General features: G+C 39.3%; 1 protein-coding gene across 3 annotated transcripts; it reads left to right on the forward strand.

Annotated features, from left to right (window-relative positions):
* The first annotated feature begins 71 nt into the window (after positions 1-71).
* LOC122820279 (zinc finger protein 638-like) lies at positions 72-25,891 on the forward strand. 3 transcript variants are annotated; one of them, XM_044097566.1, is made up of 36 exons: positions 140-169; positions 447-490; positions 2,604-2,682; positions 2,979-5,216; positions 5,924-5,985; positions 7,538-7,573; positions 7,668-7,868; positions 7,980-8,170; positions 9,783-9,922; positions 10,221-10,343; positions 10,708-10,803; positions 10,955-11,007; positions 11,112-11,320; positions 12,268-12,393; positions 12,461-12,498; positions 12,578-12,718; positions 13,480-13,605; positions 14,003-14,041; positions 15,199-15,324; positions 15,396-15,522; positions 16,830-16,931; positions 17,015-17,049; positions 17,397-17,561; positions 18,072-18,206; positions 18,397-18,435; positions 18,507-18,647; positions 18,935-19,023; positions 19,117-19,140; positions 19,691-19,809; positions 19,881-23,155; positions 23,234-23,303; positions 24,151-24,252; positions 24,331-24,423; positions 25,083-25,199; positions 25,415-25,536; positions 25,622-25,891. In XM_044097566.1, the coding sequence occupies exons 4-36, from the start codon at positions 3,318-3,320 to the stop codon at positions 25,682-25,684; spliced, it is 8,424 nt and encodes a 2,807-aa protein (XP_043953501.1). In that variant the 5' UTR covers positions 140-169; positions 447-490; positions 2,604-2,682; positions 2,979-3,317; the 3' UTR covers positions 25,685-25,891. The 3 variants fall into 3 exon arrangements, with proteins under 3 accessions (XP_043953499.1, XP_043953501.1, XP_043953500.1); XM_044097564.1 differs by lacking the exon at positions 447-490 and having other exon boundaries at positions 72-169; XM_044097565.1 differs by lacking the exon at positions 447-490 and having other exon boundaries at positions 152-169; positions 2,579-2,682.
* The last annotated feature ends 865 nt before the right edge of the window (positions 25,892-26,756 follow it).

Genomic DNA, 26,756 nt, shown 5'->3' on the forward strand with positions numbered 1-26,756 from the left:
TAACCGAAGACGTTATTTTTGTGTGGGATTTTTGAGCTAGCGTTAACGGCTGTTTCCGGTTAGCACTCCGGCCCAGGAGGGGGCAGTAAAGACGTTTTTTGTTGTTTTAGTCACCGACACATTTCGAAGAAGAACTTAGACCAAGGCTTTACAGAGTGAACGACGATCGGTATGTATATATTAAACATTTATTTAACTTTGAAACCAGTCTCTGACATTTAAATGTAGCTTGTTCTCCGTGTTCCTCAACCTGCTTGTTCCGTTTTTTACCGGTTTGTGAACGAATCGCAGGAGGCTAACGTTAGCTCCTGCTAGCATGCATAAAGCTGAAAGCAGCTGTTGTGGATGGACCTCCCCCTGCAGATTAAACCAAATCAGCTCTGTTTTAGGATTGAATCGTGTTGTTAAATTGAGTTTAAGAGTCCGGTGCTTTCAATTGTTTTCAGATATGAAAATCCGCTCAACAATTTGGAGGTAGCTGAACTTTGGGGTAAAGGCAGCTCATCTCATTCGCTTATATTAAAATGATCAGTCATACTCTGGTCTAAATGTGGTAATTTTCTGATTTTAAGTCTCTGAAGCTTTGAATGTGTTGGTAAAAATATAAGCTTTGATCACTTGACAGCGCTTTTAAGCACACATTGAGGGTTTAATGAAAGTTGGAAAATCAACATCAAACAACGTTTGCTTTAGGGAATTAATGCAAAAATGCACCACAATTCTTTCTTTCTCACAAAGGTTAACACTTCTTTATAATTGTTCACTATTTTGTTAATCTATCATGTAAAATTTAAACAACAATTGAAGTTTGTTGCAATATGATCTGGACATTTATCTGTAACATGCTTTATTGTTTTGAGCTGGTTTGGTGGAGCATAATTTCCAGTTTTTGAGGTTTTTTGGTTGTTACGCTGATTTATTCCTGTTTATACTGGGTTTAACCATGCCTCTTGCAGAATTTCTCTTTTTACTTTGGCTTTATATCATCTCCTTTTATTATTTGTAGATATTGACAAATTTACTTATTGATCCATTCAATCTAAATGGCAACTTTGTACCAAGTAAAACACGTAAATCTATTTCCCTGATAAAGTTTTAAGACACCACATTTGTAACAAACTTTGCACTAAGAATACTTGTTGCAAATAAAGAATGATGGTCATTTTGACCGTTTATCAGCCAAACGTCTCTCTACTGGAGGGTTTCTGAGGGCTAGCTGCAGCTAATGGTGTTCCTGTTTAAATTAAAAAATTTCAAGCAACTGACAGAATTTGGAGCAACTTTGTTTTCTATGATTAAACAGATTATTTCCTTCTCTAAACATTTTTTTTCCTGAAATACAAACAGGTCATGGCTCGGCTCTTTTGAGTCACGTGGTCACTAGAAGAGTTAGCATGTCTGTTAGCATAATAAACAACCTGCTGCAAGGCTCACTGCAGAGACAGAGATAAAAGTTGTAACATTTAAATAAAGAAACATGCCCACTTGGAAACTGCTGATTAATTTAAGCAACATTTTAGTTAACATCCTGCACCACCTAGTATATCTGTTTATTTTAACCTTTTCCTCTTTTATTTTTAAGTTAGGCTTTTGTTTGGCCAAGAATAACCTCAAGTTTTGTCTCGCAGTTTACGACAGAATTAGGTTCTTTGTCCATTAACAATCCATCATAAAAACATGAATTTCAAACGAAATGAAAATGATCCTCTCTGCTTTTTAAAGTGTTGCTACTGCTTGCATTATTATATTGATATTGAGTATTTAGCATATATTATGTTTCTCCTAGCCTGATGGTGTGTTTTAACCTGTAAACCTACATGGATGCCTCAGAGTTACTTATAAAATAATCAAACATTTCTTCTGTACCCTAATCTCTGTTCTAATTATGCAATGTTAGCTTCCTTTCTTGGTATAAATACTCTCAAATTTACCCAGATTGGATGTTTTTTATTCTAATTGTAGACAAAGTAATTGTAGTTTTGTCATGTTTCAGCTTTTCTTCCATTTTTTTTGGTCTTTTCCTCAAACCATGGGGTACTTGGTGTTGCAGCAGGAACCTCCTGGCACATAAACCCTTCTGGGGGTTTTGTATGTGGAGTTTGTGTGTTTTTTCTTCCAGCTTTCGCCCAGAGTCCAGCAGACATGTAAGGTTACCTGGATACTCTGAATTGGTCTTAGATGTGTGTCCGACTGTACCATCGGTTGTCCTGTGACCTGATGACCTGGCATGTTGGTACCCCGCCTCTCATCCATTGACTACAGAAGTTGGCGCCACCCCACCGCAGCTCTGCCATGGATTAGATGGAGCACGAAACCTTGTTATTTCTGTTTAACGTTATCCTGCTGCAGATTTTCCCATTCCTCATTAGGAGATTTGCTTCTCTTCTCTTAAACTTTTCTGTATTTGTTATTGCTTGAATGGTTTGCAACTGTGATTTTGTTTTTAATGTGACAAAGCTGAAGTTCTCCCCAGGAAGGTACTGTTTCTCGCTTCAGAGCATCAGTGATCCTTTTTCAATACAATAGATGTCTCTTGAATGTGTAAAGTACTAGTAATGGTCTTGAATATCTCTTAAAGCAGATTGTTCGTCGCCTTTCTCCAGACTCAAGTTGAACGTCGTACGGTGAAGCACAGGGGTCCGAAACTTTCAGCATCTCTGTTGCATCACAGAAGAGACTGAAGTGAGTTTAAAGAGGATGTGAATCCATAGCCACCTGCTGTTTTTTTTTTATCTCTTCAATGATTCATGTTTTTTTGTCTTAATCAATAAAGTTTGGTTTAGAGTTGGTTTGAAGTTTGTCTTGCTATATCACCAATTCAGTTGATATTCTTTGCGCTTTTTCCTTGTTTTTAGTTGTTGCCATGTAAGAAAAAAGATAATCTGTTCCAAACATTTGTGTCTTTACCTCTTCTGACGTTGGTTTCTCTCTTTTTATCAGCCCTGTGTTGTTTCATCCATTTTGTTCTCTCTCACCAGTAAAAGACCTGAACTTCTTAATGTTGGGAAGAATGTGAAGCTGCTGAGACGTCAACGCTCACCGGGCGACAGCTGATGCCTGTGGAAGAGCCTGCTCTACTCCACGACCTGCTTTGTCTTCAGCTTTTGTTTTTGGACTGTTGTCTTCTCTTCTGCAGAAGTACGGCTTCCACCATTTCATCCTAGGCGTTGTTTAGGCAGCGCTGACACAGATTACCAATGCGCTGTTGGTGTCAGTGTCACATCTGGTACCGTAATTGTTGAGAACCTCACGTCCGCACCGTCCTTCCCTGCGGTGAGGGTGTTCAGCACCTTCACTTCTGGAGAATTGGTAAAGCCATGTCATTTCCACCGTACAATCCCTATTCCTCCAGGAATCAAAATCCCACCCAACGTCCCACCGGTCGTCCAAACTTTAGTGAACAGTCAGACGTGGACCACTGGACGGCACGGCATCGTATGGAACCTGATTCACACTTTATCTCTTCTCCATCATTTTCTGAAACTGGTAAAATTCCAGGAAGAACTATCCCTCAAATGTCAGAACTGCCGATGACTTACAGGCCTGAACAGATGGTGGCCAGGTCAGAAAGGGACCTTGAAAGATCACTTGTTGGCAGAACCAGAGAAGAATTGGTGCAGCCGCGTTCAAGCCATGGTTCTCGCTTTTTCTCCACTCAGAGAGACGAGTTTCCTTCCACCAGTGTAGCGTCGTATGGTGATATGGGCAGAGATGGGGAGCCCCAGGATGAAAGTGACAACAGCTCCTTGAGCTGGTTGCAGATCTTGAAAAAGCCCACAGAGGATATTCCTGTGAGATTTCATTCTCCAGCTTCAGCCGACTATCCCAGCAGCAGTGATGGTCGGTTTTTTGCATCCAGCGAGAGACGGCAAAGTAACCAATCTGTGTCCGGTTCCAGACGTTTTGAAGACCCAACTCCAAGCGAACCAGTGCATCCTGACGAGCCTTCCCAGTCACAGTACACTCCAGAGTTTGCCGCCGTCCTTCTGGAGAAATTTGGACTTGAAAAAGAGGACTTGGAGTATCTCCTGATGTTCCCTGAGGATCAGATAAACTCTGATAATCTAGCTCTGATCTTGAAGCAGATTCGCCTCATGAAGGAGAAGAGAGCTTCAACATCACCCGACTCCGACCCCAAACCCTCCACAAGCTTCTGTGAGCCGGAGACGCATAGCAGCCCTGAAGTGCCAGAGATACACGAGGACGATTTCTCTAGGATTTTTAAACCTGCCAAAGTGATTGACTATGGACATACTGGGAGCTACACTGTGGTTGAGAAAATTAAGAACACCAGTAAAGTCACCAGTGGTGGGACTAAAAGTGTGCTTGATGCTTATAGTAGCAACAGTTACAAAGAACCGTTCAAACAAAGTAGGTCACCGGTTCCTTTACTTTCCCTGATAGTTTCTCCTACAAGCTTCACCTCGAGGAGTTCTATGACTCCCCACAGCAGCAACCTACCCAGGTTGCCACAAACTCAATCAAACCAGGCTCCTCAAAAGGTCCACATCCCCTTCATTTCCCCAGAAGATGACAAAGATTCACCTAAAAAGCCAGTGGCCCACCAAACCCAAGCTCCAGAGAAATTCACCCCCTCCGTAGTTCCTCCAAAGGTAGAATCAGATCCACCCAAACCGCATCAGAGCCAACCAGCCCAGGCACCTGGGATGTCCTTCACTCCCCTTGTTCTGCTAAAGAAAAATGAAGAAGGAAGGAAAAGACCAAAGTTTTCAAGTGCCAACCTCCTGAAAAACTGTTCTTCGCAAGGGGAGGTGCAAGATTCAAAGCCTAGTACTTCTTCAGGTGAAGGCGGCAAAGTTGGTTGCAAGCAAGATAATCGTACTGAAAATCCTCGTAAAACTCAAGAGCAACAGCCAGAGGGTTTTAAAGAGCAGAGGAAAGAGAAGCTAGCAAACGTTCAACAAAGCAAAGCTGCAACGGACACAACAAAGCCACCGGCGAAGGCGCAAACCAAACCGCCTGAGGAGTCGCATCCTTCTGTCTCCAGGTCTCTCACCACTCCTCCAGCTCAGGCAAACACAGAAGCAAAGAAGCATTACAGTTTGTCAAAGTCCGTGTACAGCAGCTCGACTCCAAAGGTAGCGATCTTCAGGGGTCTGCCGTCAAGGTCGATGATCAACGACTATGCGTGTGCCGCACCGCCAGCCTTTCCACATCGGTGCACTTTGTGTGACAGAAAATTTGAGACCATGAAGGTAAGTGGAGCAGGTTGTTCATTATTCTTACATTATTTTGTTATTTGTTGAATATTGGAGAGAACTCATGTTCAGTCACTTTAAATAATTAAAATAACTTGAAAATTTAAGTTTGTAATTCTTGGGATTTTCTTTCTTAATCCAGTGTCTAGCTGCTTTCTCTAATTCAGTGAATTGGAGAAAATAGGCATGAAGTGGACTTTTGTGACTTTTCCTCCAAGTTCTACAGTACACCAGTGTCCGGTTCTCCATTTTCCTCCTCTTCCTTCTTGACTGGCATTGTAGTTGTCCCAGGTTCTGTGTTGTGATCCAAACCTGCCCGGAAAGCCGTTACCAAACGCTGAGATGACACAGAACTGAGGATGGCATCATCAGACCTGACCAGAGACCAAGAAGATTGTTTTTATCTACTGTGTGACTTCTGTGTTTGCTGGTTTTAATTATAAAGATTTCTTAATTATTAAGCCAATTTGTCGGGTGTAATTTTTAATGAACTGTTGTTTACTCAATGCCTACTTATTTAGATATTTATTAAAATTGTAAACGGTGGGAAACAATGCGGCAGTAACAGTAGAAGTGAACATCTTCAAAGTTTAATCAAATGTGTCTGTTGGGTTTGTTGTTGGAGGGGAACAAACATTTTAGCAATTTTTAAAGCTTGTTGGTTGTGAAACTCCTTCCTAACTTTTCTTTGTTTTGACAACCAGCATTGGCTTTTCCACCACGGTTCCACCATTCACCATGAGAACCGCAGGCTCCTCCGGAGACAGTCAGTATTTTTCTCAGTATACGTTTTCTTTGTCGTCATCTGATGATTTCAGAGTTTTCCACTTATAGGATGCATTTAACCAGCCTCTCTAAAGAAGACAATCTTGGTAAATGTAGAGTTAGATGTCTGATTTGCTGCCTGTCCAACGTATAAATGTGTAACGCTGATTTATGACCTGGCGCTACAAAAGTTATAACCCAACCAGGAAGTTGATTGAATTGTTGGTATGTTTTGTGTTTCGTGGTGTTCAGCTAATTAACAGCAGTGTGTTTGTTCCCTTGTGGTTCTACGTCTTTGTCTTGTAGTCTGGCTTCCTTTACTCCTGTTGTGGTCACACGTCCACTGCGATAACAACAAAGCTAATTTTTCACTTAGCGCTCTTGCTAGCTGTGAAAATGCTTAGACTTCCCCTAAATAAATATTTCTGGACAAATTCCGAAGTACTAATTTACTTGGTCGTTTTGTAATGTTCCAGTTGAATGAAGTTCAACGTTTGAGTTGAATTTTTAGTTAGTCTTCAAGTAGCTAGATGTTTACATTCATGCTCTTATTTTGAAGTGGGGGAGGATGTTTACGCAGCAGTTCGGTTTCCTCTCCTCGTTCTCTCACTTTTTGACCAATAACTATTTTAAACATGAAACACGCAAACAAAATAAAACATGAACAGTAGAGAACAACCTACAAAAATACATAATACAATGTCTAAAGACGATATAGAGCCTAAAAGTTATAATGTAAACATTTAATTTGTGCTCAAAGGTTGTAGTCTTTCTAAGGCTGAAATATTTTGAGTTCAAGTTGAGACTTTAGCATTAGCTTCTGCTAAATACAGGTGTAGCGGTTATCGCTACTAATGATTTAGCTAGCAGTGCCCACCACTGCTCCAATCTTTAAACATATTTTGAAGCAGATTTAATCTTTTAAAACTAAAGTTATTGGGTATGTAAGCTATCTGATAAACTTACCGTTGTATTAAATGCCCTTTAGTCCATGACTTATTGATATGAAGCTACTGTCCAGTAGACAGTAACCTGGTGTTTTCTACAAGGCTTGTTGTCAGCACTGGACTGTGCTGTGGAAACTTTAGGATGATTTAAAAAGAGAAAGATTGATCAATAATTAATGTTTATTTATTTTCATCTGTGAGGTTTAGAGAACTCTCTGTTTGTGTAACATATTGTCACCTTTTATATCAACTTTGCCTTTTTGTCATGCCTGAAGAGAACGAAATATAGAAAAATATTTTACCTGTAACTGTCTTTTCAACATACAGGCATGCCTGTTTGAAATTTTGATACTTTTCAGTGATATTTTGGTTTTCATTGAGGAAAAACTACTACTAAATTAGTAGAGGAGCAAAGTTAGCTTGAATATACTCGACGGAGGAAGTTTAGTTTGACTTTGAGTTTCTTAAGTGGAACACGGCGTTAAAAAGCTCTGCATTTTGTTTTTGTTGTACATTTTTAAAAATATTTTATGAATGCCTCTCACTTGTGCAGATAACCCTCTTTTGCCAAATTGTGACCCGTTTCCTCTTGTTTTATTGCTACAGATATCCAGACTGGGACGGTGAGATACAAGACAGGAGGTAATATATGTTTCTATTTTCCAAATGAAAAAGTGAGAACAAGGAATATTTACAAGTTATTTTCTGTTATTCTCTCTTGTTGCTGCCTTTGTAGACTCTCAGATAAAAGACCTACAACCCAGCAAAGGAGTCGTTCTCGTTCCCACAGCTCCCACCGCCGCTCGCGTTCTTGCTCACGCAGCCCACAACGCAGCCACAGGAAGGGAAAAAAGGACAGCAGCAGCTCCCGTTCCCGCTCGCGTAGCCCTCGACGTCGCCCTGACTCCAAGAGTAGGAAGACACCCTGGAGTTACAGGTACTTGGACTTAGAAAGTTTAAAGCCGCTGGGTTTTTCTGAAAGCATTCCAAAAGTTCTCAAAAAGTTTCCATAAAACACATCAGGTTTTTTAATGCAAACTTTGATTAGGTCCCGGTCTCGTTCCTCAAGTCCTCGGTACAAGTCCCGCTCAACTCACCATTACCATTCACGATCGAGGAGCCGCGAGAGAGAACAGAGAAAGAGAAGAGAGAGACGGTCGTCGTCGGAAAGATCGACACCTGAACGGAGGAGGTCGACCAGTGCAGAGAGACTGGCGAAGAGACTGCTGGAAGCATCAGGTTTGATTAATATTTAATAATCGACAGTTTAAAAATAATTTAAACGGTTACTTTAATTTCAAAGAGAAAACAAGCCTAAATATATGCTCCATTAGTAGAGGAGCATACCTGATTTAGTTTCCCAAACCTCACCAAACCATTAAATGTCTTTAGTATGTGGAGTTGGGGTGGAGGAAGCATTTTTGGGCTGAGGCTGTTGGTCCTTGACAAAACTGTTCGGGGTTCAATTTCTTACCTTGGTATCTTTGCTGCTTGTCTTCTGCCCCTTCTTGCTCTACCCGCTTCCTGTGTACATGCTATGTATAAAAGCTACTAGAGCCAAAAAAAGGAATGTTGAAGAAATCAAATCTTTTTTGAATTAGGAACACTTAAGAAAAACCGAGACACATCATCAACCTAATAGGATATATTGTTGAAGAAGAAACTCACTGTTGGTATGTAAGATTATCTTATGTTAGGAAGAGACTCGCATCATCAGCATATAGGGTTATCTTTTTTGGAAAAAGACTCACCTCATCATCGTATAGGGTTATCTTTTTTGGAAAGAGACTCACATCATCAGCGTATAGGGTTATCTTTTTTGGAAAAAGACTCGCATCATCAGCGTATAGGGTTATCTTTTTTGGAAAAAGACTCGCATCATCAGCATATAGGGTTATCTTTTTTGGAAAGAGACTCGCATCATCAGCGTATAGGGTTATCTTTTTTGGAAAAAGACTCGCATCATCAGCGTATAGGGTTATCTTTTTTGGAAAAAGACTCTCATCATCAGTGTATAGGGTTATCTTTTTTGGAAAGAGACTCACATCATCATCGTATAGGGCTATCTTTTTTTGGAAAGAGACATCATCAGCGTATAGGGTTATCTTTTTTGGAAAGAGACTCACATCATCATCGTATAGGGTTATCTTTTTTGGAAAGAGACTCACATCATCATCGTATAGGGTTATCTTTTTTGGAAAAAGACTCGCATCATCAGCGTATAGGGTTATCTTTTTTGGAAAAAGACTCTCATCATCAGTGTATAGGGTTATCTTTTTTGGAAAGAGACTCACATCATCATCGTATAGGGCTATCTTTTTTTGGAAAGAGACATCATCAGCGTATAGGGTTATCTTTTTTGGAAAGAGACTCACATCATCATCGTATAGGGTTATCTTTTTTGGAAAGAGACTCACATCATCATCGTATAGGGTTATCTTTTTTGGAAAGAGACTCACATCATCATCGTATAGGGTTTTCTTTTTTGGAAAGAGACTCACATCATCAGCGTATAGGGTTATCTTTTTTGGAAAGAGACTTGCATTATTATCATATCAGGTTATATTGGGTTAGATATATAAGGATACAAGAGTGTCTTGTATTATAAAGTGACTCACATTATCAGGCTATTGGATTATTATTATTATTATCAGGTTATTGGATTACCTTATTTTATATTGTGACTGACATTAACATGTAAGGTTTTGGAGGTGAAATGCCTGTGTAGTATTTTTTTTACATTTTGTTGGTTTTTTTTGTCTTTAATCAGTGGGTAACATCTAACCCACTGATTGATTGATTGATTGAAACTAAAAGAAACAACCCAGTGATTCTGTTGATCTTTTTCCAGGCGTCAAGTCTCTGTCAGAGCAATCGGACTTGGAGGCGGTGGTAAAATCTATGACCCCTGCTTTACTGGCTGAACTCAAAAAGCGGAAGACAACATCGTCATCATTTGTTGTTACAAAGCCTGCTCCCAGAGAAACGGAGGCAAGTAATTAAGTAATGCAAATAAAACCGTGAAAGTGGAGAAAATAGAAATCAGTTGATACCGATCACATCATCAGGTCATCAATACAAGTCTCCTTTTTCTTTTTTTCCATAATATTAAGGTCTCTGTGTATATGTCAATCAGTTTTACTCATTAATGTACGTATCTTCTGCATACAAAAGTGGAAACATTCAAACATCTGGAAGAAAATCCAGAGTACGGTTTCTTATGACACAAAAACTAAATGTCTGCCTAAGACTCTGAATATTTACCGTTTAGTTTCTGTCTGCTGTGTAGGACGACCCGAACTTGGTGAAGCTCAGAGGGATTTTCAGCAGTCACTCGTACAACGACGTGTGGAACGCCATGGAGTCGTTTGGGAAAGTCGAGTCAATTGTGCTGTATAGATCCAGACAGGAGGTACGTCTTATTAAAAAGTTTTAAAATGGTCCAAAAATAATTTTAAGAAACTTTCTATTGACAATAGAAGACATCTCTGCCACGCCCCCTGGTGGTGGACATGTCTAAAAGTTACCAAAGTAATCTTAATTCCAAATATAACACTTTATTACAGATTAGGGTTCCCAACTAAATTGCCTATTTTAATTGCCTGAAGAAAAAACTAGATTGATAGAACTTATGGTTTAGAAAAAAATCAGCATAACTGGCTAAAACATGAAAACTGATTTTTGAAGAATTAAATAAAGTGCTTCAAATGTACCGTAATAAACAACTAGAGGGAAAAACGTTGTGAAAAGTGTTTGTGTTTGTTGTGCACATTCAGGCCACCGTCATTTTCCAGGACGAAGATGATGCAGAGATACTTCGCAGCATGGAGAGCTTCGACTTTAAAGGAGACACCATCACCGTCGTCACGGATGTGTGTAAAAAAATTCAGGATTTTTTAATCCATTCTTCACGAGACGCTGAAAATGTTCATGTTTGGAAGGAACGCCATAAATGCCAGCTTCCAAGTGAAGAAAGACTGAATTTATTTCTGAAACGGTGCATTAACAGTTCTGTATTTACAGGACTGTGTTTTCATACCTCCTGGTTCCACTTCTGCTAAACAACAGAAGAAATGGTGAGTTATATTTTAATAATCCTCCACCTCATCAGTTTAGTTGCGATTCTTTCCGTTTCTTCTTGTTGAACTTTAACCTTTCACCGTTTTCTCTGCTGACTCAGTTGGCCTGGAGACGAAGCGGCTAAAGCAGAAACGTCTCCAGCTGCAAAGAAACGTAAAACGGAGGGAGACGGATCGGGAATTAAAACCGAAAAACCTGCAGCAGCTCCTGAAGAGTCGGATGAGAAGCCTGGTGCCGCCGACACGGTGAAACCTAAAAACGGTCAGGAAGACGATCCTGCACAAGAACAACGTCAGGATGCAGAAGAAGGTAAATATTTTACTTTCCACACTCATATTTCTTTTAAACGCTTCAAGGATGCACAACATATAAACCTGGACTGATATTTATTTTTATCTGTTTATGTTTTTTGTTTTTTTTTTACCAAAGGTGTTGAAACAATAGTGGAATTTATATAATGTCGGTAAATATTGCTTATCAGCCACAACAGCAATATTAACACCTAAAACGGTCAATTTTATGTGAAAACAATCAATTAACGTCTTCAGCTGTTAGTTCGGTTGTGTTTAAATTCTCACTAAAATTTTAGTGTTTTGTGTGATGTTAAATAAAAATAGTTTTCAGTTACTGAAGTTAATTAAATAAGCCTCATAAAGATTATTTTTATGATTAAAGATGATCAACTGTCTGTTTTCCGTCGAGCTTCTTGATTTGTGCAAATTTAACCACAAGAGGATCAAAATGTTTATTTTTTATCCGTTTGGTTTTGATGCTAAGATATTTTGGAAAACTTGCTGAGTGGAGCACCAATTATTTGTGGGAAAAAGTAGGAAAAGTAATAATTTAAGTAACTTTATGGTCACTTTAGGAAACTTCATAAAAACAAATTTTTAAAAAAAATAAATCATTTTTTTAAAACTTTTTTTGGCTCCAGTGGCCTTTATTTGATAGTTAATTGCCAGGAAAGTGGGTAATGAGAGAAGGGGGAAGACGTGCAGCAAAGGTCGCCAGGCCGGGAATCGAACCTGTGACGGCTGCGTCGAGGAGCAAGGCCTCCTTATGTGGGTTGTGCTTAACCCCTGCGCCACAACAGCACATCCCAGAAAAACTAATTTAAACTTTGTAAACAAATAATTAATCCAGGATAATCTGGTGGATTTTACTGTATTCAATAATTTCTCAGAAGCTTCATCAGACTGTGACATGTTGGATGGAAGGTATTCCTGGTCAGGACTTGTTAATGTCGCCTCTTTCAGACTGTGAGGGGAAGCTGGAGTCGGAACCGGCTGAAGTGGATCCAGGTGACGATTATCACCTGGACCCGGAAACGTCCCTGACGGTCGGAGATCAGCTGCAGTCGCTGCTGCTGAAAGAAGCTTTCAGTAAGAAACCCAGAGTGTTTCTGAATCCTGACCGCCAGCTTTAACTCCTGCTCTCTTTTGCTTTCAGAGTGTTTTACAAAAGAAGAAATAAAATCCACCACAGAAGTGAGTCGCCTCAATTTTTCACGCAGTTTAATAGACTTTGTTCGATCCCAACTGTTTTCTTCTTCTTCTTCTTCTTTAGTTTCCTGAGGTGTTTCTGATCAGCGACCTCCCAGATGTCGAAGCCTGCAGCTACACGGAGGAGGAGCTGAGCGAGCAGCTCGCTCCGTTTGGGTTCAAACACAAAGTCGACACCATTTACTGCCTTCCTCAGTCCGGCCTGGTGAGCTCCTGATTCACAACCAGCCTGTCGTTTTCTCACATTTTGGATTTTTTCACACTTGAATGCAGAGTTCATAGAGATGCTTGATATTCAAAGTTCAGTCTAATGTTTGATTAAAAGCAAAAAATTTGGAAAACATTATTTACAGATGAAACCAGATATTTTCATCCACCTGATAAAAAGATACATAGATCTTTTTCCCCTCCATTAAATCAGACTAAACGTCTTTTTTTGATCAGTTAGAATCACCAAAATGTTTTATATTTACAAAAAGCCAGGAAACATGGCGAGAAATGTTAGAGATTTGTTTTGTAACTTTTGTTTTTGTATATTTAAGCAGGAAGATCATTTACTCCTTGATTGTTTCAATGTAATCAATATTTATTTCTAACAGCTCAGTGACTTATTGATCAAAGATTCAAAACATACAATTTAGTAATATTTTAGTTTATGTCGTCCCTGTTGCAAAAAGCAGAATACCATCACAAAATATTATTAACAACAGTAATAAACAAGGTCATATAACAGTGAATTGAAACCGTCTTTTTTTAGTTAATTTAAGTTTGAAAACCTGATTTTAAAGTGTTCGAATTTTACTGTGGGGAAAGTTTTCAAACCCTGAAAATGTTTCAATCATTTAACAAATTTTAATGTCAAACAAAATCATTGAGATCAGTTGAATTTGAAGCGCAAAAGGAGCAAATCTTTGGTGTTTCTGCAGGTTTATGAATCCTGATGTTGTCGTTTAACTTTCCCATCAGGCTTTGGGCATCATGCCGAGCGGCAAAGATCTACGAAACCTCCTGACGGAGACGTGGGACGGCGTCGCCTTTAGGGGGCAGCAGATCTGCATCAGACCTGTTTGTGGCGGCTTCCCAATGACGCCGGTGAGCTTCAGACCTTCTTGTTCATGTTTAAAACATTTATAGAAGTAAACAGGCTAGCACAGAAATGTTGTTTCTAGGTTATACTAACAAATAATTCCAAAGTTTCAAAGACTTATGAGATAAAAACACTGAATTTAACTGGTTAGTTTGTAATTTCAGCGTTTCTGTTGTTTACTGTGCTTTTAGTTTTTAACATTTAGATTTAACTGTTGGTGATCTATAAAAGTGACAGAAGAAGTTTTCCATCCTGGTGACCATTTTTCTTTTTTAAATCTTCTTACCTGCAACATTAACTAAAGTAGAAGTTATTTTTGTTTCTTCTCATTTCAGTCTTTAGTTTTACTGTTTATAATTAGTTGCTGTTGGTTTGTTTAATCTGCTCTCGTTTCTGTTCCAGTTCCAGTTTTATTCCGCTCTGATGAAACGGATTCACTGTGTAAGTGAACACACAGCCACACACTCCGCTTTAACCCGTCACAGTTATCCTTTGTAAATTAAAATTTTATACATCAGTGGAAAACAGAAACCAGGGATCTTTGCAAATTGAGGATAACTGTAGAGAAATGATTCTGTTAAAACGCTCTTATGTGGAGTTTAACTGCATTACGTAACTTTTTAACCAGGCTATGGTTGATTATTCTTATAATTAAAAAGTAAAATCATAATTTTACAAGAATTCAGACATTATGTTAGGAGAATAAAGTAGCAATTTTATGAGAACTTTCATGAAAAATATTAAAATAAGGAATAAATCTTATGTCAGAGATTTTATTTTTAACATCTCAGATTATTTCTGTGAAACATCGAGATTACGTTCTTGGTTCACAGGCAGGGCAGCACAAACGCATCACAATATAATGGTTTCATGTTTGTTCATATCAATAATTATTGATTAGTTTTTAAAATGATCTAAAATACTGCCAAACTAATTTTATTATTTTTAACCAGTTATAAGCAAAACCTTAAACTGCTGCTGCGCCAGTTACTTGACATGTTGTTGCTAGGTAACCAGGAGTTTCTCTACAAGTCATTGCTAGGCAACCAAAAAGTGAGTCAGTTGATTTCACCAACATTTCTCATCTGGCTGTGAGTGAAGCTTTTCCTCTTCCTGTTTTGGTTCCGGATCGAAGTTCAATGAATAATGTTGAAAATTCAAATTATCTATTTATTGATCTATTGTCCAGCTCTATCAATACAAGTTCCTTTTTGTTTTCCTTTTGTACTGTGGGGCCTTTTCTGAAACATTCAAGTCACTTCCCTGGATTTTCTCGTCTATTTTTACTTTTAAAACGTGTCATGGAGACAATTAAATCAGTCAGAGCCTCTGATTGATGATGTTAAATCAGTCAGAGCCTCTGATTGATGATGTTAAATCAGTCAGAGCCTCTGATTGATGATGTTCAATCAGAGCCTCTGATTGATGATGTTAAATTAGTCAGAGCCTCTGATTGATGATGTTAAATCAGTCAGAGCCTCTGATTCATAATGTTAAATCCGTTAGAGGCCGTTTAAATCGGCTGTTTTTATGTAACATTCCTGACGGTGTGTGGTTTGTTCATCTGGTTTAAATGTTTGCTGCTTTCCTCCAACCAGAACGTCACAGACGACGGGTCCAGGACCGTCTTCTTCCATGACGTCTCTCACAGCGAAACCCGGGAGCTCAGAGATTTCCTTATGAACGACTTTGCGGTGAAAAACTTCCTGCCGCTTCTCAACAAGGTATCGACACACCTGGACCGTGTTCTGCACCCCACTGAGCTCCAGCTGGACTCATGGGTTTGTGTCTCCAGGTGTTTGTGGAGTTTGAGTCGAGCAGCGACGCGGATCTGCTGGGGCTGTCGTACAGCAAACAGGAAGGCGGTCGCTCTCACAAGCTGCTCAGGATGAAAGCGCCGGACGCCGTCGGCGATTCGCCAGGTCTGACTTCCTTTAGGGATCAAACCAACTTACCTCCCTGAAGTTTTACTTCTCTGGGACACAAACGCACCACAGTCTGACGTCTGACGGCCACAATAAGTTAGAAAATACAAACACGAGAATAAATTCATATTACAACTTTTTTTCTGCGACTTTACTTTCGCATTTTGAGTTTATTCCCAGATTACGTCACTCTGCTTTAATCTTATTCCTGTAACATTCAGACTATTTTCTCTTGTCAGTTTTTCTGCATCAAATAATGAAAAATGTTTGATCACATTTTCAGAGCGGATCTTTAAAGGTTATTATATATTATAGAGTTTTAAATTGAGATTTGTTATCATTGTGATTGTACATAAAGTAGACCAGCGTGTTTTTGCAGATATATTGAAATAGAACGTAAAAAGTAAAGTCTGCCATGTCCTTCAGGGGGCGCTATCGTTTCTACATTATTACAGAATGAAAACCAGGTTATAAAAAGTATTTATTTATATTTTACAGGAAAAATCTTCAATATGAAAATAAAAAAAGGAGAAAACTACCAACTAACAGAGAATTACCTGATTTATAACCAAGAACCCAGAAAACAGAGCTTTTGTTTTTTAAGTGACTTTGAAAATTTGTTATTAATTGGCTTTTAATTCTTCTGCTCTTTTAGAAAAGTTCCTAAAGTGTTTTATCTTTGAAAGGTGCAAATAAAAAGTACCGACTGAAAACCTAAATGTTTTTGGACTATTTAAGATCTTTTAGTTGTTCTGGAGATTTTCCTCTGTCGGCTGTTTTCCACCCCAACATGACGAAACACGTCTGTGTAAATGCCCTGAAGAAGGGGAGTATTTTAATAAAAGAGCCGGACACGGTGCTTCTGCTCCAACGGTTATTAATAACTGAGTTTAGCTTACAAACATACATAATGATATCAACGCTAGAACAGCAGTACATTAGCAATGGCGCTAGCGACGGAGCTAACAACAGAATTTAACATTCGGCGAATAAACTCATTTACAATATACAGGTCTGCATATATATGGAATCATACTTGAAGAAGGGGAGTATTTTAATAAAAGAGCCGGACACGGTGCTTCTGCTCCAACGGTTATTAATAACTGAGGAGGAAGTTCCGGTGCTCTTCACTATACCTAGCGCAAGCGCTAGACTCCCCCTGCTGGTTGACTCCGGCCATTACCTCTGCCAAACCAGACCTGACAGTCTCTGAAATAACCAGACTTCAATCTATCACATCTGAGTTTTTAACCTCTCGGTTTTATTGTTGTTCAGCCGATAATATTCTCTCCTCCCCCAAACAGGGAAACACAACTTCCCACCAAACACCAAACCGCCATTTTGGATCACCATGAAAACCGACCCGTTTATCTTCCCAACGTCATCTCCGTGGTACAACGTCCCGAGTAAGAGACGCTGTTTACTTACCCAGAATCCCCCTCACCAAAGGCAATTATTAATTATTTATGTTTTCTCTTTTTCTTCTCAGATTATATCAAACTTAAAAAAGTCTCCTGCTTTACGGTAAGCTGGTCTGTTTTTGTAGCCGAGTTCAGAAGTTTAGACACGTACTCTTTACTTTGGGTTCAGTTTTAAAAGGGAATAACAGAAAATAAAAAAATTGTATCACATTTTTTATTATTAAAAAACTCAACATTTATACACGGAAGATGATTGAGGCCACTAAAAAAAATTATTCTGACTTTTTTTCCGAAACCTTTTTTCCTGAAGAAAATGAAACGGTTCAGTCATAAATGTTTTTTTTTTTTTTTTCAGGTCTTAATCTTCTTCTTTAAAACATATTGGAGTTTTGTGGCCGAAGATCATAATCTCAAACTGATGTTTATATTTTCAACTTCCTGGTTGTGCAGGAAGTGGAGGGTTGGAGCGTGGCGTCCTTCACCGTCATGCTGACGAACCTGCCGGCCGGCGGCTACACGCAGGAGGACGTGGCCCGCCTGGCCTGGCCGTATTTCCCAGAAAAGACGCTCAGGGCGCTTTGCTCCAACGTGGTCGTCCTGCCTCTGCAGAGGAGGGTGAGGAGCCGACCGCCAGCCGGGAATCACTGCAGGGAATCTGGGAATGTTAATCTGGGAATGTCTGAGATGATGATTTTTTAAAATGAGACTAGGATTATTAAAATAAAAGGAGGGGGAATGTCATTGAGTGACGTTAGCTACACAGCTTTTATCAAATTAACCAAAGTTGGTGTCAAATGTTTGTGCAGCAAAAAAAAATTGGGCAGCTATCATTTTAAAAATATTAATAGGAGGTCAAAGGTTAACTGGACAGCTACAATTTTTAAGATAAAGTAAATTCTGGCACAAATATTTTTGCTGACATGGTGTATTTTTTTAATTAATTGCAGCATTTTATCCAACAGAAAAAGCCACTGCTGCTAAATTAGTGAATGAGTAGATATGAGCTCAACAGCAGAAGCTTTTCTGATCATTCATGGAACTTTTCTGAAAAAATATTTCATTATGACACATGGATTTATATTTGTGGCTGTAATAAAGAACCGTTTCTCTCTCTCTCTCCTTCAGGCCTTCGTTTATTTCAGCGACTGGTCGACATGCAACCGTTTTATCAAAGATCATCTGAATAAAGTTTTGAGCATCAACGACTGCCGAGTCAAAGCGTTCCTCGCCTTGAACATGGAGCATCACGGCGCCAGCGAGGTTTTTATCCGAGTTACAATAAGAAATTAATTCTAGAGGGAAATTTAAAAAACTTCTTAAATCACAATTTAACTTGAAACATGTTTATTTTTTCCATCTTTTTGCTCTGAAAGACATTTAAAATGATTTTACATCGTTTCCAAAAGCAAACAAGTTCTTAGTTATACGTGTGTTTTGTCATCTTTTGCAGGAGATGTTGTACAAAAATGTGATGAAATGGAGCAACAGTGTAAGTAAAGACTAGTTTAAACTCTGGTTCTGTTGGATCCGTCCTGAGGTTCTGGTTGTTTCGTTTCTCAGCCGGTTTCCGAGTCGGACCCTCTGGAGGATCGGCTGCTGTCTGTGGAAACCTTCGACGCGTCTCCAAATATCGTCAGTGTGGTCATGAGGGTGGTGGCGTCCATCACTCCCTTCCTCAACTTCCTGCCTCTCGCCAACAGGGTGCGATGAGGCGCAACGCCACCGAAATACACAATACTGAAATAAATTCACACTAAGGTTTAATTGGGGATAAAAGAGGAAAAACTTCAATTAAAAGGTTGATTAATGTAAAAGAAAATATCAGATTAGCAACAAAAGTCAAAAAGAAGCATTTAAAATAAAAAACTGGGATTTCAGGAGTTTATTTGCTACATAAACATAAATCTCAGTCATTCAGATTCACATTTAATATGTTAAAAATAGAACAGATTATTTTACTTATTGTCTTGACTCTGTTTTTTCCTCAGATCTATATTGAGATGTCCGACTCCGCTGCTGTCGCTCGAGTGGTGGAGAAAGTTTTCTTCCTGGACGATTTAACTGAAGATGAAAACTGGTTTGTTTTTCTGATCAGAAGTTGAGAAAATGGTTTCTGATGCCTTTGGTTTATTTATTTATTTAGTTTTATAAATTTCTCCTGTCTTTGTAGGACGAAAGTTGGACGCATCGAACCGTAAGTTCTCCATTTGTGGTACCGATTAAAGATTGATTTCATTACAACTAAATGTCTAAACTATATGAATCTTCTCAGTTATCTGTTATTAATCCGACTGCTGGCACCTGGTTTTATCTTATTGTTAGTTTTGACCAATAAACATGAAACCTGCTCATCAATTGTCCATTGATGGATGATGTGAGAATAATAATAATTATATAACCGGTTAAAAAGCATTTAAAATATTGTTTACTCATCTGGTTTTTGAACGCTTGCTAATTAAAAATCCAGTTGAGCTTTAGTGACCCAAATTAAACTAGTAAGTTTTGCCAAAATATTTGCAACAAAATGGCATCGACACTTAATTAATAAATACAGAAATTGCTTCCCCTACCTCCTTTTTGCTGCTGCCATAAATCACAAATCATGTTACACTGCAAAAACACAAAATCTAACCGAGTGTTTTTGTATAGTTTAAGTGCAAATATCTTCGTACACTTGAACTAAGATATCTGGACAAGAAACTGGACCAAAAATACTGAAAATCAAACTTGTTTCTTCGTTTCAGGTTGGTGACTCTACAACAGCGACTGCAGCTAACTGGAAACCTTACCATTGACCTCGAGACACATTTGGAGTCTGTTAAGGCTGAACGACAAGTGAGGCTGAAACCCAAACCTCCAAAAGGTAAAACACATAAAAAATAAGAAGGTTTCTGTTTCTGGAAACGTTTTAACACCATTTTCCTCCAACAACAGAAGAAGGAGCTGCTGGTTCCAAATCCAAGAAGACGGAACCGAGTGAAGAAGCTCCAAAGGACGGCGAGAAACCAGAGACTGCTGTTCCAAATGTAGCAACGTTTCCTCAAGAGGAAGACAAACCCACGGATGGTGCAGTGGCACAGATGGACCAGCAGGTGTCAGTGAAAACCGATAAGTCAAAGACTGTAACTTCAGAGGTTCTGGTAGAAGAAGCATCAAGTAGAGATCAGCATGACGGTTCAGAAGGTTCTGGCCCAATTCAAGACGAGAAAGACTCTTCCAATGTGTTTCCTGAAGCAGAATTCTCAGAGGAAGTGAATTTAACTGATGATCAGTCCGTAACTGAATCTGAAGGTCCAAAACTAGACGATGATGTGAAAGAAAAAACGGATGATACTTCAACTCCGCCAGAGGAAAAGCCCAGAAGGAGCACAAGGAGCAAAGCATCTAAAACTGAGGAGAAGGAAAAACCTGAGAAGAAGCAGGAGACAGCGGCTAGGAGATATACGACGAGAGCAAAAAACAGCAAAACAGAACAAGACGACGCACAAGAGACAGAGGAAGCTACTAGTGTGACACCAGAGGCGACTGAGGAAGATCAACCAGCGGTACAACAGAAACCGAAGAGAGGAAGACCAAAGAAAAACACGAAGGCAGCTAAAAAACAAATGGCCGCCCTGAAGAGGGAGAGTCTCGACCAAACTGTCAAAGAAGAACTTGACGAAACAAACTCAACGGCTTTGAAAGAAGACGTGGAGATGGTGATTAGCGAAGAAGAAACAACTGAAGCAAAAGATGAACTCAGCCAAAAGGAAAAAGACGACATAATACCATCTGGAGATCTGGTGGTCTCAGAGGAGCAGAGTCCAACTCCGTTAGCTGGTGGCATTGCCGATGCTGAAGGGTCCAAACAGGACGTGGAGGAACCAAGTCCAACTGAGGCTGTTCATAATGCAACAGAAGCTGGAGAGGAAGATCAACCAGTGGTACAATGGAAAGCAAGGAGAGGAAGATCAAAGAAAAACACGAAGGCAGCTAAAAAACAAATGGCCGCCTTGAAGAAGCATCTCAATGAAACTGTCAATAAAGAAGAAGAACTTACCGACGGGACAACCTCAACCAGAAACGAGGAAGCTGTAGCTTCTACCAATGATCAAGTTCAGGAGATGATGAGGATGATGATGGAGACCAGCAGATCTCCAGATCTGCTGGTCTCAGAGGAACAGAGTCTGACTCAGTTAGCTGGAGGCGTTAGCGATGCTGAAGTAACGATATCTGGTGTAAAAGGGTCCAAACAGGAAGAACTGGAGGAACCGAGTCCAACTGAAGCTGCTAATAATGTGAAAGATACTGAAGAGGCACAGGAGGCTGAGGAAGATCAACCAGTGGTACAACTGAAAGCAAGGAGAGGAAGACCGAAGAAAAACACCAGAGCAACTAAAAAACAAATGGCCGCCTTGAAGAAACAGAGTCTCTCCAGTCCAGGAGCTGATGAAGAAGGTCCTGCAGAAGAACCTACTGATGATACAAACTCAACCGCTCGTAAAGAAGATGGAGAGAAAACAGTGGAGATGGCAAGAATTGAGGAACAGGAAGATCCGCAACTTCAAGTTGTAGCTTCTATCGATGATCAAGTTCAGGAGATGATGAGCGAAGAAGAAAGAAGTGGAGCAAAGGATGAAGTTAAAGCTGAAAGAGAAGACACGATAACAACTGGTTCCACAGAGGAGCAGAGTCTGTTAGCTGGTTCTAATGGGTCAAAACAGGAAGTCTTGGGAGAACAGACTCTGACTCAGGCTGCTAATGACTTGACAGATGCTAACATAGCTTTAGTTGCAACAAAAGATTTCAAACAGGAAATCCTACAGCAACCAAGTCTGACTTTAGCTGGTGTTGGTGATGCTAAAGTAGCATTATCTGGCGGAGAGGACATCAAACACAAAGTCTTGGAGCAGCAGAATCTGAGTCTGTTAGCTGGTGGTGTTAGCGATGCTGAAGTAGCGATATGTACAGGAGGGTCCGAGCAGGAAGTCGTAGAGGAACAGAGTCTCACTCAGTTAGCTGGTTGTGTTAGCATTGCTGCAGTAGACTTACCTGGTACAGAAGGGTCCAAACAAGACGTTTTGAAGGAACAGAGTCTGAGTCAATTACCTGATGAAGTAACAGAAGTTGGTTTGGATTCATCTGTTGCTGAACAGTCGGAAGAAAACATCTTAAGAGGAGAAAGTCTGACTCGATTAGCTGAAGATGTAAATGTCACTAATGAAGATTTATCTGACGAGGAAAGATCCAAAATAAAGATTTTAGAGGAGTTTTTATCTCAATTTTCTGATGATGATGTTGAGAATTTACCTGCTGCAGAGGAAAAGAGTCTGACTGAGGCTGCTAATGATGTGAAAGATGCTAAAGTAGCATTAGCTGGTGCAGAAGAATCCAAACAGGAAGTTTTAGAGGAACAGAGTCTGACTTTGTTAGCTGGTGTTAGCGATGCTAACGAGGCTTTAGCTGGTATGGAAGAATCCAAACAGGAAGTTTTAGAGGAACAGAGTCTGACTTTGTTAGCTGGTGTTAGCGATGCTAACGAGGCTTTAGCTGGTGCGGAGGAGTCCAAACAGGAAGTTGTAGAGGAACAGAGTCTGACTTTGTTAGCTGGTGTTAGCGATGCTAACGAGGCTTTAGCTGGTGCGGAGGAGTCCAAACAGGAAGTTTTAGAGGAACAGAGTTTGACTTTGTTAGCTGGTGTTAGCGATGCTAACGAGGCTTTAGCTTGTGCGGAGGAGTCCAAACAGGAAGTTTTAGAGGAACAGAGTTTGACTTTGTTAGCTGGTGTTAGCGATGCTAACGAGGCTTTAGCTGGTATGGAAGAATCCAAACAGGAAGTTTTAGAGGAACAGAGTCTGACTTTGTTAGCTGGTGTTAGCGATGCTAACGAGGCTTTAGCTGGTGCGGAGGAGTCCAAACAGGAAGTTTTAGAGGAACAGAGTTTGACTTTGTTAGCTGGTGTTAGCGATGCTAACAAGGCTTTAGCTGGTGCGGAAGAGTCCAAACAGGAAGTCGTAGCTGGTGATTTAACAAATGCTGATCCTGAAGGAACAAAACGGGACGATTCAGAGGAACAGAGTCTGGATCAGCTCACCTGTAATTCAGAGAATTTATCTCCAGAAGAATCTGTAGCAGGACCAAAAGAAATGATACCAGAACCTGAGACTAAAACCAATCCTGACCCCCGGGAGGAGAAGATGGAGGACAAAGATGGCTCCCTCATGTCTGAGGTGAACATAATAACGTATTAGTGGGTTCATGTTGGTGTTTTGTCAAGGATTTGGCTAAATAATCTTTTTTTTTTTTAGGTCTTGTTGGATGGAAATGAAGCTGAGATTAAACCAGACGAAACCCCAGAATCTAAGAGCAAACATGAAGGTTGGTTTGTCTGAATGTTTCCGGGTTTGTGTCCGTTTTCAACAACAGATCGTTTATTTACCGGGTTTGGATGGAAATAATTGACTTTCAATTATTTTTTCTCAAGATTTGGAAAGTTTTTAATATTCAAACTGCAGAGTTTTGTAATTAGGTTCAGTCAAGTGTTTGGCTTCAGAATAAATAACATTTTCCAGATTTGGGCTTTTACTCTGATATTTTCATACATCTAAAGAAGCAGACTTTTTTAAAACTCTGTTAGAATTACCTCTATTTTCTAAATGCCAGGAAATGTAGTGAAAATATTTTTTAGATTTCTTTTGTTACTTTCTTTGTATTATAAAGCATTAGATCTGAGCAGGAAAGTGTTTTACCTTAAGGGGATTTAATTGGATTTATTATTGCTTATTGATCTGTGTAATTAAGACAAACATTAGCTTATATTTTGTTATGTTAGTTATTGTAATTGGCAAATTTCTTTTGTTGTTAAATTAATGTTTGGTTTTTGGACCAGTTGGGTGTATAAGGTGTGTGAGACTTTTAAAAACATAAAATTTAGTTTTATTTTAGTTGACCTTGTCTGTGCTGCAGAATTCCACCACAAACATGAATAATAGTGAATTAAAACTCTTTTTCAGTTTGTTTCTGTCTCCAAAAGATAAAAATATACAAACTGCATTTAGATTCCCTTCTGAAGGGATTTGACTCAAAAATCAAACTTTAGTTTGACAAATTTCCAGTTTTTTGTTGATTTTTTTTCATGCTGGAGTGAAACAAATCTGTTCACTGTGAAGGAAAATAATCGGGTTTAGTGCTGCTGCCAGGTTGAAACTTTGATTTGTTGTTTCAGATGAGACTGTGAATGTTGTAACAGCAGCAGAAGAAGAAACAAAGGAAGTAAAAGCTCCCAGAACCAGAGGCCGACCCAGAAAGAAAGCGAAGATGACTCCTGGTACCGACGAGACGTTTAAACGGAGAGAAATGGACACAAATCCAGAAAAATCACTGAAACTTTTCTTTTCTTTTAAAGTGAGAAAATCCGCCAGAGGTCAAACGGTCAGCGCCGAACCAGAATTAGAAGGAGAAGAAGAAGAGAAGGAGTCCAGCGTGGGTCAAACAAAAGGTGGAAAATCCTACGTCTCCATGAGAAAAAATGAAATTATAAAAACAAATTAGCATCATAGAAACACGACATGAGTTACTAAACCTCAACATGGAACATGTTTTATTGGCCGATAAATTATAATGGTGTTGTTTTGACCGTTTTCTACTCAACTACAGCTTTTCAACTCCAAGGAACAATTTTTTAAATATTCAAAATAATTCAAATTTATTTTGGCGTCTGAACTAGTCCTGTCACGATAACTAATGTTGCTAAATTGTCCCAGAAATTTTTGGGATAAACATTGTTCTAGACCATCTTCAAGTAATATAATAATAATATAATAATATAAATATATAATGGTGATGGCTAAAAACACACTCTGAAAGATCAATACACTTTATAATTGATTTATTGCCGCAGACTTGAGCTCAACTAAACAAAATTGCCCTTCAATATTGCCAGTTAGGTGCCAAAGGTGAAAATTAATTACTCTGTACTGCAAGTTAAATATTTCCAGCATTTATGAAACAAAAAATGTTCCAAATAAAAACAGTTTTTGTTCCTCAGATTTAGACCAGATGTTTCCTACATAGATGGATGTTTGAGAAACGCAGGATTTCTAGAGGAAGGTAACGGACGTTTGAGCATCAGGATTTTAATTTCTTCTTCTTCTGCAGTTGTTGGCAGACAGCGGAGCGAGCCGGTTGGACCTGGAGCAAAGAGATCTCGATCCCAGTCTCCTACTGTTGCTGCCAACGTCAACCTGCCGCCATTCGACCCGCAGCGCCCTCTAGGTGAGAACGAGTTCTCATTCAGATCTTGTTTCTCTGCTCAGGGTGGAGCTGCTGGTGTGTTAGGAAGTCGGTTGGGTTTAGCCCCAACTGACGGTGGAAATCTCTTTTTAGCATGAGCCCTTTGGAAAAGCAAAGTTAGCATGAATGATAGCAGTCTGTGGGGTTCATTTAGAATATTTTAATGTTTTTATTATTTTCTTTTTTTGCTGATTCAGGTCAGGAGTTCACGGTCCAGAAACTGGCGTATTTCTGTAACCTTTGCTCGGTTTTCTACCTCAACGAAGGCGCTGATAAAGACCTGCACTGCTGCAGCAGGACCCACTACGACAATCTGCAGGTAAAAGCAAACGGATGTAGAAAACGTGACGTTAGCGCGCCGCCGCCGCCGCCTCGCATTGACGCTTTTCTCTTCCTGGTTTCAGAGACATTACCAGGAGCTCCAGCAGAAGCCTTCAGAAAATCCCCACGGTTGGATTTCTGACTGAAAATAAATAACGATGGAGTAAAAGTTTGTTTCAGCGATGAACTGATGGTTAAACTTTGTACATTTTCTTTTTCTTTATTTGATCTGTTTGGTTTAGTTAATAAAAGAAATGCCCTCAATGATTTTTCTGTAAATATTTTAATTTCTAGCCTTATAGAGCTTATTTCCCACCCGGAAATCCACTAAAGTTTATAAAATATTTTATAACTAACTATAAACTAACTTACAATTGACTATAGATAAATTACTAGTTCTAACATTCCCATTTTTTCCCGCACTTGAGACAATCTGCCAGTGGAACTAGAATTTTATTGTTTTAAGTTTATGGTAAATAATTTGCTGAAAATGTTACGTCTACTTTCTACCAAAATAATATCCACAAAAAGACTGATGTTCACTGCAGTGGTTTAGAAGTGAAATTTTATCTAACAATCCTTAGTTGATATTTTAAACAAAAGGACAAATTTCTTAATTTCTGTCTCTGAAACAAATCAAGCATCCTTTAAATGTTTATGTTCTTCAGATAATTATGAAAAAAATAAATTGAGCTCCTTTGCCTTCTCCCAGTGCTCCCAGTTCAACTAAAAACAACCAAACAGAGGGACATCTTAGTGCTGTCAATCACAATCTCATATAGTGCTACTCATCCATCGTCCCCTTTCCGTTTTACTTTATGCTATGCTACAGCTAGAATATTCTGTTGTGTTAGCGTAACCTCTGATGATGGTAGATAAACGGTTTTCCTGTAACGGTAAGTTGTTTCTCCACCATTAGCACATTTAGCTTTGAGTACATGAGGATGATTGACAGCGCTAAGACCCTCCTCTTGGCTCTGGTTGGTTGTTTTTGGCGCATTTCTTCAGTAGGTCACAGCAGCTAAGGGAGGAGGTGGGGGAGATCAATTTTTTAACAGATTATCCGGCTCAAACTGTCCCAATCCCTCCACAAACGGCCGTTGCTTTCAAGGCGGCAAAATTTCAACATTTATGTCCTAAAATAGAAACTGACGTGGAGAAAGTCTGTTGCTTTGAGGTATTTTCATCCTGAAGACTTGATGAGCTGGAGAGCGCTTC

This window comes from Gambusia affinis, linkage group LG18 (genome assembly GCF_019740435.1).
Source record: "Gambusia affinis linkage group LG18, SWU_Gaff_1.0, whole genome shotgun sequence".
NCBI classification, from domain to species: Eukaryota; Metazoa; Chordata; class Actinopteri; order Cyprinodontiformes; family Poeciliidae; genus Gambusia; species Gambusia affinis.